Source organism: Musca domestica, unplaced genomic scaffold (assembly GCF_030504385.1).
Source record: "Musca domestica strain aabys unplaced genomic scaffold, Musca_domestica.polishedcontigs.V.1.1 172, whole genome shotgun sequence".
Classification (NCBI taxonomy): domain Eukaryota; kingdom Metazoa; phylum Arthropoda; class Insecta; order Diptera; family Muscidae; genus Musca; species Musca domestica.
Window position 1 is genome coordinate 319,680 of NW_026712232.1, and position 16,745 is coordinate 336,424.

Below are 16,745 nucleotides of genomic sequence, written 5' to 3' on the forward strand. Positions count from 1 at the left end.
GACCCATTATCCGTTTTCCCCAAAAGCCCTTATAATCCGATGCAAAATTATTTAAATTTAATTGGAGGGTGTGGTTATCAGCAGTTTAATTCGAGCACCGTTCGTGGGGTGGTCGAAAAGATAGGTGATATGCGGGCTAGTTACCATTCTACTTTTTAACACATTTGATTTATAAAAACGCAGGCTTAACAGGTAAACTACTTGATCCGCATACATCCAAGCATACATGTGAGCATTCTATCATGATTGCATTGGAAATGTAATCCTTTTAATTTCATACAGATTGGCATTTAAATTTATTGAAATCACTTTTTGTTTTATTGAATGTGTTCAGAGTGTCATTCTCATTGCCACTTGCAAGCATTGCTTGCAGACGATGTTGCTCAAGAAGTAGGAGCAACTGCAGCAGCAGTAACAACAACAAAAGCAACAGCAAAATCGCAGAAAGAAGACCATTTTGCCCTTTGGCAGTTAATCTACTATTAATCTTATTGTAAATCCGCCAAGACTTCCTGACACATGAGCCACATTATTCATACTCACACACACATACATATACACATCTACCCAAACATTGGCATTCCAAGTGAAGATCTCTCGCTCACCAAGTCGGCGGAGTCCATTCGTCGTCTTCGTCGATTGCAGATTCCACATATAATCGTAAATTTCCAAGCCAAGGAGCAGGCCAAAGAACAAACTAGCTAGAGTCCCATTTCGTCCACACATTCACAACTTTAATGCGAGCAGCGAGCCGGCGAGTGAGGCCAGCAACAATCACACGAAGGCAATAAAATTGAAACCGCCGCCGTAAGAATAAATGTGATTAAGTTGCGCGGCGCAAAAATCCAATTTTTATAACTCTGCTTAAAAAAGCGGGACAAAGAAAAGGCCAAAAATCGCATTGATTTTGCTGGTGGTGTGTGGTGTGTCTGGGTGTACATTTCAATTTTCTTTCTCTCGGTTTTGTGGGGGCCAAAGAGACCAACTCACAGTGGGTGTGTATGAGTGAGTAAGTGAGTGGGAAATGGTTTGGTCCACACACACACACAGTACCAGGGTGATTCGTATGTTCGCAGCGTAGAAGAAGCTTGACAGGGCAATAATCATAAATTTCTTCTATACAACTACACACAGACACACACACATGAGAACATATAGACACCCATCTTCTGCATTGATATTCATTTTCACATACAACATACTAGATATTATTATTATTACTATTATTTCGGGTAAATAAATGTATGCTTGACATACATACATACATACATACATACAAAGTATATTCTCAGAAAAAAAATATGTAGATTTATTTGGTATTTGAAAATCATATACCAGTGAAATATATACGATCAAGTTAATAAATGTGTGATTCTTTAAGGATAACTTGCATCAGTGGAATTTTGATATATTTGAATGCAAGTGTTGAACCCAAAGGCAAAGGAGCAAATCAAATTTAATTTGACTTAGGTTAAGAACTATTATGAATTATATACTTTGAGGGGGGAATATTCATACAATCTTGTTAAGTGCAAATTGTACAAAGTGATGGGGAACATTCAAGTTGTAGAGATTGTAGTAGAGGCTAAAAGTACCCATAATTTCCGCCTAGCCGTAGATGAGGCCACGAAAAATGATGTTCTCATTCTTCGAAGTGAATCTGGATATAAAATGAATACTGAATGATTTGATGTAGACATTTAAAGCAGATGAAAACTAGGTGGCCCAAGGACGAACCCTATTCAAATTAGTGACAATCGTATCAAATTTAGATATAGATCCAATATATATCTTCAACCAATATCAGTCCAAATGATCTGCATTTTGGTACACCCGCCCGAATTCAGTCTAGAAGCAAGTACGTCGAATTTGGTGAAAATCGGTTCAGATATAGCTATAGTTCCCACATATATTTTTCATCCATTTTGGGGTTTTAAGTCCCTCACATTCGTAATATGCACTCCAAAAGAATGATATTTGGTATCAGATATCTTATAGAGCTGGGAAATACCTTTGCCAAATGTTATCGAGATCGGTTCTGATTTGGATATATCTCCCATATATAGCCTTATTAAGGGTGCAAATAATGGCTAATATCAGCCCAAATGGAGTGAATTTTGGGATGTAAGTTTTCATTTGGTGGAACTCGGCTCCGATATATATTTGTTTGCAATATAATCCTTATCGAATTCATATCATGTACTCTAAAGCAATGCTATTTGGTACAAAATTAAAAATGTTTCTGTCAAATTTGGTGATAATCGAGTTGGAATTGGATATGCCTCCCATAATTTTGCTCCCTCTGAAACCAAATTATGAATGCTCTAAAGCCAAAGGTTGACAAATGCTATGATCTGCTTCAAATAAATTCCCAATATAATTTTTTTGGTTACGAGAGCTCTACTAAATATGCATAGTGGATATCATCTAATTGGCTCTGGCCGACTTTTGACTTTTTCTTACTGCTTTTTTCATAAGGATTTTTCTTAGGAGTTAATTTGAAGAGATATATAAATTATGTAATGTGTACTGCGGTTGGATTTTTGTTCTAAGAAAATGTGAAGAAAAACACTATTTTATTGTGTTTTTTAACTTTAATTTTCATCGAACCAGGATTGAGGCCTTGATCCTAGACAAATATACGAAAAACAATAGATTTTTGAGATCGAAATCTGCGAGTCTGAGCGAAAACGGTGAAAGAAAAATAGAAAAATGTAAAGCAATTTTTGTTTGTAAACATATGTCTGTTTTTCCCACATTTTTTTAAGTCGACATCTTTGTCCAATTCAGCCCTTGTTAATAAGGAGAGTTAATGAACATAAAGTCCCATAATTGTATAAAATCAAAAACTTATTTTAAACAACACACATAAAATACTTATCAATCTCATGGATCAAATAAAAAAAAAAAAAAAAAACGCTATGTAGCTTAAGTTTTTTCAATCGGATCAGATAATGATTTGTTTTTCCACGAACAGCAATAAAACTCAAAAATATATTTCTTCCTTCACATGCCAAGCAAAATGTCTAACAACAAATAATCTATTTTATAGTATTTTGATTTACATTCGACAACCTCATTAAATGCAAAGAAAATCTTCATCTTTCCTCCGAATTAAGTTTATGTATGTAGTTCAGATTTTATGGCTGTAAAAATCCACTTACACACAAAAGCGCATGCTATTTTTCCCTCAAAAATGTTGTGGCACTAAAAAATTGGTCGTAAATTGTTTGTCCAGAGATTTGATGTAGTAGTGTTGGCTCTTAGAGTTACATCAAATTTGGGAAGCGAAGCACGCGTTCCACTCCGCACTCTCGGAATGCAATGATTAATGTAAAACACCATCTTATCCACTTTTCATTGTTACATCTGTTCATGGTCAGTGGACGGCCATGCTCTTGTGAATGTTGTTTTCTATCAATAGAGTTTATGATTTGAAGTTATCATTTTCTCACTTTCACAGCGATAGCGCTGTGTTCTGGTCCGTTGTTTTGAGGGCAGCACTGGAGCAAACATAATGAAGGGTTAATATGTATCTATGCTAATGTAAAGCGCATACATTAGCACCTGACAGATTACAAGTCTAATTAATTTTTCTTTTCCTCTTCACTCGCTTGCTCCCTCTCTATATCTGCCTGCCTGCCACATTTGCTGGCTGGGTTCCCCCCCATCTTAATGTTGCTTTTAACCCTTTTCCGACCTTTATCGTTTGGAAAATGCCAGTTTTTAAATAATTCTCACAATAAACTGATAACAGAGAAATATACAATACTCTCACAGAGATACATTTGTTATAATACGAATGTGTATGTTAATATGAATTTGTATGCAAACATATTCCAACAATGTATAAACATACGCATACGTATTGGATGGTACGTATATTAAGGTGGGGGAAGATTGTTAAAAAGTTAGATATTATGGTCATAGATTCGAAAAACAAAAATTGTAACATTAATATTTCTATGTTCAGTTCGGCGGTATGGAAGTATAGTCCACCGTCCAACATTGTACATAATCAGTTATACAGACTTTTTTTGGATATTAACCACAAATGGAGTTTTGACATACCCATAGATTGTCTTTAAAATCTAAGCATCAATGCATTTTTTGCCATGCAGATAGATTGAATTTCAGATAGTAAAAACATAAACGTCACTTCTTTGCCTTTTTATACCCTCCGTCATTCTATGGAGGATATTTGTAATTTCGTTTGTAACTCCTCGAAATATTTATAATAGACCCCTTCCTCCCGATATTCGGTATTTTTCTGATTTCAGCGACGTTATTTACCGGAATTATTTCAAATTTCGTATTTGAAGTTCGTAATATGTACTGCGGCCTATGACAAAAATGTTTGTATGCAAGTCCACGTCCTCGTATAGCCCCAATATAACGGTAGCTCAAATATTCGGTATTTTTCTGATTTCAGCAACATCATTCACCGGAATCGTTTCAAATTTCGTATTTAAAGTTCGAAATGGGTGATACAGCCTATGACAAAAAATGCAAAATGCAGTTCTACGTTTTCGTATAGCGCCCATATGACGGTACCTCCCAATACTAGGTATTTTTATGATTTGTGCGTCATTCTTCACCGGAATTGTTTCAAATTAGGCATTTGAAGTTCGTAAAGGTTACTACAGCCTATGAAAAATTTTTCTTATGCAGGTCCACGTCTTCGTATAGTCTCCATATAACAGTTTTCATTTAAGTGGTAGTTTCTGGAAGTTTTTGAAAAATTTTCAAGTTTTTTTAAATGGCCAGGTCGAACTTAGCTGCTTTTTTATTTGTTCTACTATAAGACTATTAAAAACATCAAATGTCTTCTGAGAGAACTATTTGCAACGAAACTATGAGAAAAAAAATAGGTAAAGGGTATCGGCACCGGTTTTTCGTCAAAAATTTACCGTATTTGTAAGTGTTCACCAAAATAGTTACATTATTAATTCACATATTTTATCTTACCCACTCTATGGTATTCGAACACGTTACCCATACACTAAAACGCTGGCTGACACAAGGTGCAACTTATACAAGTGTCATCGGTGCGTATAACAAGACTTAAATAAAATTAAATCGTCAAAAGATCAAAGAGCCATTAAAACCCATTTTTATATACAATTTAACGTTAGCATTTTGAACCCTTTCGTAATTATTTAACTCGACATTTTATTCATTTTTCAACTCCATGTCGGGCGGTTGTGAGTGCGTGCGTGTGTGTGTGTTGTATTCATCTGTTCATCCGTTTCTCAGGTTTCTTTTTTTTCTGTGTTTGTTTCGACTGTTGCTGCTCCTGAGGATTGTGCGTTTTCCTGTGCCAAGTGGTTTACTCTACCCTTCACTTTTGTGGTGCGTTACTCTACACGGTTTAGCCGTTTTTTTCTTAGCGTTTTTTGGGGTTATATGGAACCTGCGCTTTTAATTTATTACTATTTCGTTTGGTGAGTAAAAAAGGGTTATTTCATGTTTCCTTTTTGAATTTATGTACTTTTATATGGGGAGTTTATCAAACAACTGGGTTTGAGCTCGATTACAACAACCGAGATAATGGGAGAGCGAGAGTTTCGGCCTCTTCAGCTGGCTATGTGGTTAATTGTTTACCGTCATGGAAACGACGGGGTTAGACACCGAGGCGTTAAGACAAATGTTAATAGAATTCAAATTTATTAGCATTCGGTACGTGCAGCCACTTTTATTTTCTAATATCTTTGTAAGACATAATTGTCTAGAAAAAATGATTTTGGCCATAAAATAAATAAGATAATAAAGCTAACCCATTTCAAATCCTGGAAGAGTAACAGTATTAGCATTCTAAGTAATGAATTCCAAAAATTATGTTTTCAAATTTATTGGATATTAGAAAAAAAAAACATAATAAAGAAATTGACTACATTGGGAAGAATTCAATTAAATTATGCGTTTTACTTTGGCAATAATTTAGATGAAATTGGAAAATTTACCATCTAATCACAATATCCCGAGTTTTACTGTTCCAAATGACACAATTGAACAGGACCGAAAACATATTATTACTACTACACTAACTACTTAAAAATTGTCTACTAACCCCTTATTTCATTATGGAGACGCCAAACCTCACTCAAGTTTTAAAAAAACATTTGTTATATTTTTACGAACACGAGAACATTGGTCACAATTTCAATGGATTTTTTTTTTTTGTCAATTTTTGGCTTTCTGGAAATGAAGAAGATATTTTATTGACCCTTTTTTTAGCTTGATTGTTGTCAGTACCGGTAATGCTGGAAGTGGCACCAAACTTTTAGTGGGTTCAGTCAACCAGAAAAAAATCTCATTACCAAATAATGGATTTATTATTTATGTTCTTCAAAAACTGACCTTTACCCTCATAACCCCTTCATTTTACATGGACATGCCACTATTACTATAATCAAAATCCAACAAATCACATAATCAGTCATTATAGTTTTTGAACACTCTGAAGGTATCAGAACACTCTGAAAGAAAAGAAATTATTTGTTCGTTTTCAATCTGCTCGCAAGCGGGAGTATTCGAAGAGTGGCAGTTTTAAACAGAGTGTTTTAAGTGGAAGCATTCCCGAGTCAATTCATATCAGAGTGGAAGTAGGATCGCTCAAAATACAGTAAGAGCTTGACAAAAACAAAATGAGTGCTTGGCAAGAGTAGAATCTACTAGATTTCGAGCCAATTTTGCTCCCACTCAATAACAAGCCAATCATGTTCGCTCTTACTCGAGCATCTATGTATACTCCCAGAAGTTCTCCTTCTTTAATTGGATCGAATTTTCGGCAGATCTGATTACATGTTGTTACCAAATTTTTGCCAATTTTTGTGGGGCCTCAGAATAAAAATGGAATGTTATATCTCCATAAAACACAAGTCTGACATGTTTGTGACAAATGATTCATTGAATTATGATTGTAACAACTCGAGTAAATCGCATGAGATATTTCGTCTATTTGTTACTCACCATGGTCGTCTGGTAGTTATTCTCTTCCGGTTCTTCGGTAGTAATCAACAAAAGAGATTTTCCGAACTTATTATGAGTGGAAAATCTCGATTCAAAGTGACAATGCCAATACTGAAAGTTCAAACCCCTTCCTCTTTGTCTCACAAAACCCACTCATATGCCGTAGACGAACCGCTAAATTTTGTGTTTCGGTATATTCCACAATAATTTACAGTTCGAATTGATTATTATTTGCGCTAAGCGAAATCTGTATTTATAAACAAATGGCCATAAATGCCTGTGTATATTTCCTTTTGTTGTTATAAATGAGAAAAAAAACAAGTAAAAAAGCTGTAAGTTCGACCGGGCCGAACTTTTAATACCCTCCACCATTTGGTACAAATTTGGCAATTTCCAAAAAATAAAACCCGTTAAAAATTCTGTTAAAATCTTAAATACCGAATGCTTATACGACGACGTGGGCCTGCATAGGCAACTTTTGTCATAAATTATTACAATATTTAAATGCGAAACTTGAAGAAAAATCTGTTTATAATGTAGCTAAAATCGTCAAAATACCGAATATGGGGGGTACCGTTATATGGGGGCTATACGAAGACGTGGACCTGCACAGACAATTTTCTGGCATGGGCTGAAGTATCCATTACGAACTTCACATACGAAATTTGAAACAATCCCTGTAAATAATGTCGCTAAAATCATTAAAATACCGAATATCGGGGGGTACCGTTATATGGGGGCTATATGAAGACGTGGACCTACATGGCTCATTCTTTGACTTTGGATGAAGTATCCATTACGAACTTCAAATACCATTTGAAACGATTCCGGTAAACAATGTCGCTAAAATCATCAAAATACCGAATATCGGGGGGTACCGTTATATGGGGGCTATATGAAGACGTGGACCTACATGGCTCATTTTTTGATTTAGGATGTAGTATCCATTACGAACTTCAAATACCAAATTTGAAACGATTTCGGTAAACAATGTCACTAAAATCATCAAAAAACCGAATATCGGGGGTACCGTTATATGGGGGCTACAGGAAGACGTGGACCTGCACAGATAATTTTCTGTCTTAGGCTGTAGCATCCATTACAAACTTCAAATGCCAAATTTGAAATAATTCCGGTGAATAATGTCGCTAAAATCATCAAAATACCGAATATCGGGAGGTACCGTTATATGGGGGCTATATGATAACTTGGACCTACATGGCCCATTTACGAACTTAACCTGCCTACTGGGAAAAAATACATGTGTGCAAAATTTTAGCCTTCTATCTCAATTTGTTCGAAAGATAGCGTGATTACAACAGACAGACAGACGGACAGACAGACAGACACACAGACAGACACACAGACAGACAGACGGACATGGCTAAATCGTCTTAGAATTTTACGCTGATCAAGAATATATATACTTTGTTGGGTCTGACATGAATATTTCGAGGAGTTACAAACGGAATGACAAAATTAATATACCCTCCATAGTATGGTGGAGGGTATAATAACAAATATGCAAATAGCTGCAAAATTCAGGTAAACCGGGCAGAAAAACTATCGGCAGATGTGTACATACATGCACACATACGTGTTCGTGTGAGCTATTTTTGGCCGCACATTGAACGAGTAATAATAGATCTTATAATTAAACTTTGATTGCTTTGGAAACACAAAATTTTATTGGAAACAATAACAACAATAATAATAAACTGTAAATTCTATTGAAACACACACACACACAAACGCAGAGAAAGAGATGCATAGACGAGCGTACACACAATAAAACTTAATACACAAACAAATACCAGCACACAATTAAAGTCCATTACGTGTGTGTGTGTGTCTGAGTGGCTGTGTGTGTATGAAAACATTTGCAAAAGTTTACTAGTTCCAGACTCCACCGGTGGCTGGGTGGCGGAAGAGGGGCCACTGACGTACTTTTAATAGTTGTGTTTGTGCGGTTGCACGTACACAATGTCAAATCTATACAACAAATTGTTTTCATGTCCTTGCCATGGCTGGGAAAAAGCGCGCGAGTGTGCGTGTGTGTGTGCGGTTGGTCGGTCGTTGCGCGTGTTCGCATGAGTTTAGGTTGAAATCAAATTTTTGCATTCGATTGCAAGTTTTCCCGTATTCGCTTTTTTAATGAAATCACGTACGATATAACATTTTTATTTCAGCTCCTCCATACACTCTCAATTTAGGAGCGGCAAAGTTCGTTTCGGTGGTATATTTTGGGGGCAATAAAGTGGTGTCGCCAAAAACATGCATACATACACGCACACATATATTCGTTTTTGTATGTGCGAAACTGTGATTGTATGTGTGCTTGTTTGTGACAGTCCAAAGAGTAATATGTTTCCGGCCATGTTTTATTATATGAAAAACATTTTCTGGAGGGGTGAGCAGAGCAGCCATGTGGCACTTTGACTGTCCGACTCGATGTTGGTCAGATACCCCTTTAAGTAATTTGTTCTACTTGTTTTTGTCACTTGTTCTTCCCCCACTTGAAGAGAAGAAACAATAGGCTAGCTGATGCCAGTGTAGACTTTCTTCTTGGAATGACGACTTCGGTAGATGGAGGACCAGCCGGCTGGTAGTCCGTTCAGAGTCCAGTAATTTATTTGAACTAGTTTGCTGCTGTTGTCGTTGTCATTTGTTTTATTTGCTTGACCAAATGGTTAGCATTGGGTGTTTGTTTGGGGATGTCAGGGGAGGAAAGTGCCCTCTCCTGTTCACGATTTGTTTCATTTTGTGACCATTGTGTAACAAAAGTAATAAAAGTTTTTAGACATCTCCCATGGAGTAGTTGTTGTTTTTGGTTATTTGTTGCTATTGAGATATAAATATGTTTGTTGTTATACGAATGATACAACCAGACGGAAATATCATACGGGGTACATCATGTCTCATGTAGTGTAAGAAAAAAGAAAATTCAGGAAAAGTCCTGATATTTCATTCAGATCTCGTTCAGGGGAAACTTCGCTTTTCTGGAAGTCAATTTTTCAACTTCAACGTAAAGAAGAGAAATAAAACCAGTTGGTAGCAAAATTACACACCACAGAAAAAAAAACAAAGACATAGCCATGGAACGACCCATATATTCTTTATAAATATATTTGTTTTTCGCTTCTCTTACTTGCGAAGGATTGATGGGGTGTCCTGGTTTGTGTTCACAACCATATATTTTGTCCATGAAATTTATGTTGTTTTGATATCTGATAGTTTGTTCTACCCCCGGCCCATCTAAAAGAGATAAATGAAAATAAAAACTGAAATCCTTCGGTTGTTTCATTTTATGATTTTCATTATCTGATCTGCTGCAGGATATGAGAAGAAAATATTAAGACGACAGGATGAAGTCACTGTGATTGAAAGCTGACCCAGAATTAAATGAGTCATTGTTGTTTATAGTTTGTCCTCTTGAAATCGGAATATAATTTCCGAAGGACATTACACTGCAGAATCTATTTTTAGTTGGAAGTCCTGGCAAGCAATAATTTGCAATGGGGGGGGGTAAACATTTTAAAATTATAAAACTTAGAACTGTCAATAAGCTAATGAACCGGCGTTTCCAAAAAACAAAACAATCGTTGCCATGGTTACATTGCAAGGTGCATTTGTTATTGCAGGACAAGTTTTTATATCGCAGCGTGGAAAACAGTCCCAAATTTCAGTTTAACAGAGACAAAGCCAAATCATGAGCAGCAACACAAGCAGATCCGGTCTGGTTCCGACACCAAAAAAATCTCGAAAAATTTTGCGCAAGGTAGGGACTCTAAATTTTCGAAGAAAATTGAATAATTTCTTTCCCTTTGCCATGGACTCCAGAAATTTTGCAACAATGAAGAATTGCCGAAAAAGTTTGAAGCCTTTCCAATTGCTTTGTCCTTGCGCCCTTTTGGTGGTATCTACAACCCATTTTCCAAAGGCTGTTCGGTTTTGTGCAACCACCCAGCTCCGGCAGAAGTTAAAAAAGTCATCAACAAATGCAAACAATCACTGGTAATTCTCAATATTACCTTTCTGTAATTCTTGTACTGAGTTATGTTTTGTGTTATCTACAGACCATAGAAGGAAAAAACATACAGTCGCTGCAGAATTCATCACGACCTGAAAAATCTGCACAGGATGTGGATCATACCACCGACAACATACCCGAGGATTTGTTTCGTCGTTACACGGATACAGATTCCCGACCATTTACACCCACTCCAACTGTTACCAGTATTCACACCCGCACCAGTGCTGGATCTTTTCTCAACAATAGACGATGCATAACACCCGAACTGGGCAAAACTGACATTATCAAACGCAAAAAGATCATACTCGACCTACGGAAATCCCACTCACAGGAGACTCTATACTGGAAACCGGCCTCAGACTTATCCAGCGGACTCACAGATCAGGAGCTAAAGACTCGCAGTGCCGGAGCAAATGAAGACAAAAAAGCCAAGAAACAGAAGTCCGATGAGCAAAGACCGAAATCATCGTTGGCGGCCACCACAACTATACTGGAGGAAGAAACGCTTGATGATAGTAAAAAAACATCACAGACGTGCATCAATGAACAGGACTATGGAGATGAAGACATTCGCCGGGGGAAAAAGCGCAAGAAAATGAAAACGGTGGCCAGTGCGTATTTTACTTCGATTATGTATATATCCTCCTATTACAATTCACTAATTAATGATTTCTGTTTCAGCTACTGCCACCACTTTCCATTTGAGCCAAGATCCTGAAACTCAGGTGGCAGCTTTGGGTCCAGATTCATTGAATCCCAGTACAAGGCCCAGTCTGATACCAAATTCAATGAGCCTGTTGCCTAGCCATGATAAAAGTCAAGCAGAGCATGTCCTATTGAAGGGCAGTTTCTTAACGGACGAAGCCTTTCAAACACTGAAAATAAAATTGAGCATAGATGTTATTGAAAACACTTTCGATAAATATGTGAGTACATGAAGCCAAGGCAATGAGCTAGTCGAAGAGAAGAGTAGATTTGTTACAAATCCTAGTTTTAAGAAGTTTAAACCCATAAAGAAGATTGAGTTGTAAGAGTAAGGATTCCCTAGAGGAATACTTTGTTTTAATTGTCAACAGCCGGATAGAAATTATACAGCTATTTTTGTGACTAACGAAAAAAATTGTACTTTATTCCTCTACAGCTCAATAGAGCCTACCGGGAGGCGTACAAGTATATGCCACAAAAGCCCTCGGATCCAAATGATGTTTCTCATGAATTGGAAAAACTAAATTTAATTTGTGAGAAAATGCCAAGAAAGTTCTCCAAATCAGCTACCAGATTTAATGTTCCAATGAATTTGAAGTCACTTGAAAGTAAGTTCTGCGATTTCCGGAAATAAAATAAATGACAACATTGACATAATTTCAGCAATGAGTGTGTGTGAATATCTCAGTAGCTATGTGTGGGTGTCGCGGCAGAGAAAACAAATATACAAAAGAATATTTTTGAAGCATCTAAAACCCATGTCCCAAGAATCGGGACCTGAGCAGCAGGAGCAACAATTCAAGACGGGTGATACCGAAGTACAATTTCCATTGCCCGAATATGTTGAGCGTGCAATGAATATGAAATATTTGTATCAGGCTCTGGAAGAAGTTTTGGAATTTTATGGAACAGAGAAAACTATAAATAGAGTTCTTGACATTATCAGCTATGAGAAGCTAAAAGAAGACGATGGCAAGATGCTAAATTTTCGCACTTGGTGTGGCTTGGTGGCCTTTGCAGAGCGTCTAGCATTGGATGATCCCAGTGGAACAGATTCGTGTGATGAGGTTGGTAAAAATACATTGAATGGTATATTGAAATGTGAAAGCTATAGATTTATTTGGGTGTTTTTTGCAGCTGGAACGCGCCGACTTCAACAGCATGGAATCCCGCATCCAAAACTTTAAAGTTCCTTCGGATTTGCGAAAAGTTTTCGATATTGTTAGAAATGCCCATAAAGCATGAGACAAAGTGGAATTGAAGTAAAAATAAACTAAAGCCTATACAACTTCGAACTTTGAAAAATTAAATAATTAATAAGACTATATAAATTATTCAGGAGGCGCATTGGGACCCTGGCCTGCTCTTTAAAAAGGTTATTATTCTCAGATATTTTCGTAGTTTTTGCATAACAATTTTTGTTTTTTAAAAAGAGATGCATATAATACGGTAACGGAAATCTACTGAAATTATCAAAATATTTTGTACATCAACATGTCAGCCGATCAGAATCTGGCAATTTTGCGACGTACGTATGTCTGCTGTAATTATCATTCGGACGAATTGAGATAGCTAAAATTTTGCACACATGTGTATTTTGCCAGTATGAAGGTTAAGTTCTAAAAGGGTCATGTCGTTCCACGTTTTCGTAAAGCTCCCGATGATTTTAGCGACATTACAGACCGGAATTGTTTGCAATTCCGTTTTGGAAGATCTTAATGGGTACTTCAACTCATGGCAAAAACTTATTTATGCAGGTCCACGTCTTCGTATAGCCACCATGTTTTTTGTTTCAGTTCCTTCCAAATGGAAAAGTTCGACGCGGCATAACTCATGTGTTTTTTCCTTTTTTTAATTTTAGCGAGCAAAATGAAAAGAACACACAAATTCGTCCGAGTAAAGATAACTGCATTATTGCCAGCTTCTGATTCTCTGACGAGTTAATTTTGAAAGATTACATTTTTTTACATTTTTAATAGTTGTCGGTTCCGTACTTACTGGGTAAAAAGTTTTGTTTCTTTTACGCGTTTACCCATTCAAAAAGAATACGGGAACACACCCCATATTTTTCTAGTAAAAAGTCGTGAAATAGAAAGTCTTGTTTATTTGCGTTCTCCTAAATTTGACTGCAAGTTTTACAATTTGATTTTAAAATGTTTCGAAAATTGATAAAAGTTGCGGATTCTTGCACCTTAAGGAACACAGCTATGGTGATGAAAGACTCTTGGAATAAAAAACAAACATGTCCATATGTAAAATATCACTAACCAACCACGATGATTAAGAGAAAATTGCTTCTTACGTGATTTTGAATGAAAAACTCACACGATGGAAAAAATTGCCATTTTTCCAACACCCACCCCCCGCCCGTAACGCAGCATGCAAAGAGCAAACAAAACGAATTATTTAGCTGGTGTTATGAAAGCACGTAAGTTGTAGTGGCACAAAAACAGACTTGTTAATCCAACCAACGTAACATGGTAGCCATTGTTATCAACCACCTCACCTCCTACACTGAGAGAATTGTTGCAGTAGCACAACATCGACGACAAACAGTTTGTTCGTCCACAACAGTCTGGCAATGTTCTCCACTATTGTTTATCCTACCTAGATATAGTTCGATGTGGTTTTTGTCTTTCCGAACTAAACTCCACATTCAATTCCTTGCGGTAACAATGGCCGATTGAAACATTTCATGTGTATCCTCCTCCCAGTCGCCGTATGGTTGTGAAACGATGTGTGTGAGTGTGTGTGTGCAGGCAAAGACAATTACGTAGCTTACATTTACGTGCGGCTTATATAACAATGATATCCTTAAATGGTCAACATCAATGGCAGTGGACAACCACTTCCCACCCCCACCCCTATTCACACTCCCACAACTGTTGTCATAGCGCATTAGTTAGCCGATTCTATTTCTATGCCTGGATGGCTGGCTTGCTTGCAGCTCCTCCCGCTTGGTGACATGCATGAAAGAATGGCATTCATAGAAGGTCCACGGCCTGTCGCTCGCCTCATTCAGCTATGCAGATTGACTGAAAATATTGGCCACTCTTTTGTCTTTAACATGGCTATTCTTTGCCATGCATGCGGTTAGTTCCCTACAAACCTGGAAGAGGGGGTGGTGCCGTTTTTGTCGTCGTCGTCGTCATCGTCATCTTCTTGGCTCTGTGGCGGGCACTATGGCCGATCGTTTGCTACATTGCATGAGAAATTAATGCTGTTTTAAGGTAAATTTACAAGGCAAACATGCAAGTAATAAATCAATTAATGAACCATAGCAGGTTTATTAAGGCACAAAAAGCTTCAGAGGACGCTGTGGAGCGGTCGATGCTCTATGACGACCATGGCGACGACGATGCCGCAGACCCCATTCGCATACCGTCGTCGAAGTAACAAATTCCTTAGAAAATTGTGTGCATGTTGTTGCTTCTTAAAGGAACATGTAACGTAAATTGAACCGAACTTAGCCTTAGCTGCGCTGAGCCGCTGAGCTGTAAATTCCATGCCACAATGAAGACACACCAAGAGGATGACAAAGCCGATGGTATATATATATGTATATACCATATGTATAGAGCATGTTGATAAAAGCAGGGCGGGCAGAGGAGGAGCATTGTCACCCAACCTCATACAACAATGTATGTTTCTTGTAAGACCACGTGAGTGTGTGTGTGTGTGAGTGAGTGTTTGATGTCCATCCAGGCGGACTTATGCAGTCAGGCAGCATAACAAATGAATTACTAGTGACACTGGACAAGCTTATAAAAATTTGCGCGTTGTTTACATTTAAGGGGGCGAAAATTTATAATCATTTCAAATCAATTCCTGGCTCTACGACGGGGAACTGGAGCAGAGGCTCTCAAAGAGAACGATAAACGGTATAGCGTTCGTCTGAGCCATGCCAACCAAAACAGTCTCGAGACTCAATCGACGGAGCGGCTTGGGCTGGCTGGCTGACTGGCTGGTTTCGTTTTGAATTGTGTCCATGTCTGTTGTTCCTGCCACCACACAGCCGATGATTGAGTAAATGAATCGCAAACAGCTGCAGGCAATTGTTTGTGACAGAGTTGGCGAGTGAGCGTGTTGAATGTTTTATGTGCTAAATAGGCGTTGGTAGTTGTTAAATATGATAAAACAAGTTTCCCCGTGTACCTCCTTCGCCGGCTTTTGCCACCGGATGGATCCTTGGTGTGTTTCTTACTCCTCGCCTAGAATGCTCGGTTTCTTCTGCCGCCGTCCAATCGCACAAACCACATAAATGAGAATCTTAATTTGTTTCCTTTAATGTTCACAGTGAGGCAGAGGAATGGACTGAGCATTCGGAGCCCATATGCCTGCCTGCCTGCCAGCCTGACACTCATTTCAACATCCTCGTCATAGTCCATCGAATGAAACCGCGTGTTAAGTCAATTAATTCAATCCGAATTTAACACGTTAAGTGTCCCATTGCATTTGGCACTACATCCGTACACACGTATGTACGTTGCGATACCCGTTGAAGTCGGCGAGCGAGTAATTCCTGCCGCCATCGAATCTGTTCATAGGTATCCGGTTACAACAACTTCAACGAGAGTTCTGCACTGTCAGCCATGCCGGACACTTTACGTGTGGTCGTGAGAAGACGTAGGAAACATCATCACTTCTGGACCGACCAGTGATGCCAATGGTTACTGATCGAGCAATTCAGGACAAAATGAGACGATGGATGGCTGGCCAGCTAGTTGGATGGATGTGGTGGTGGTGAATAACTGTTTGAATGTTGCAGAACTTTCCCAAATGCGCCAAATGGTCTTTTTATGACTAACAACTCATCGATAACTTTATTCATTTATTGGCAATCAATGGCATCTATTAATCTTGTGCCTCTTTGAGCTGTTGACGGACACAACAAATATTGCAGCCCGGAAACAAGCTGAAGGGAGTCCCCATGCCGACCATCAGAGGTCTGAGCTCTGATGTATGGATGTGACTTGAACATACTTTGGCGATAGAAAGATCGATTGGGCAAATGTTGCGATGCACCACCAACAAA

General features: G+C 37.9%; 1 protein-coding gene across 1 annotated transcript; it reads left to right on the forward strand.

Annotated features, from left to right (window-relative positions):
* The first annotated feature begins 10,648 nt into the window (after positions 1–10,648).
* LOC101889910 (uncharacterized) lies at positions 10,649–12,998 on the forward strand. The gene is made up of 7 exons (XM_005177209.3): positions 10,649–10,750; positions 10,813–10,986; positions 11,049–11,616; positions 11,687–11,931; positions 12,147–12,318; positions 12,374–12,777; positions 12,848–12,998. The coding sequence occupies exons 1-7, from the start codon at positions 10,682–10,684 to the stop codon at positions 12,953–12,955; spliced, it is 1,740 nt and encodes a 579-aa protein (XP_005177266.1). The 5' UTR covers positions 10,649–10,681; the 3' UTR covers positions 12,956–12,998.
* The last annotated feature ends 3,747 nt before the right edge of the window (positions 12,999–16,745 follow it).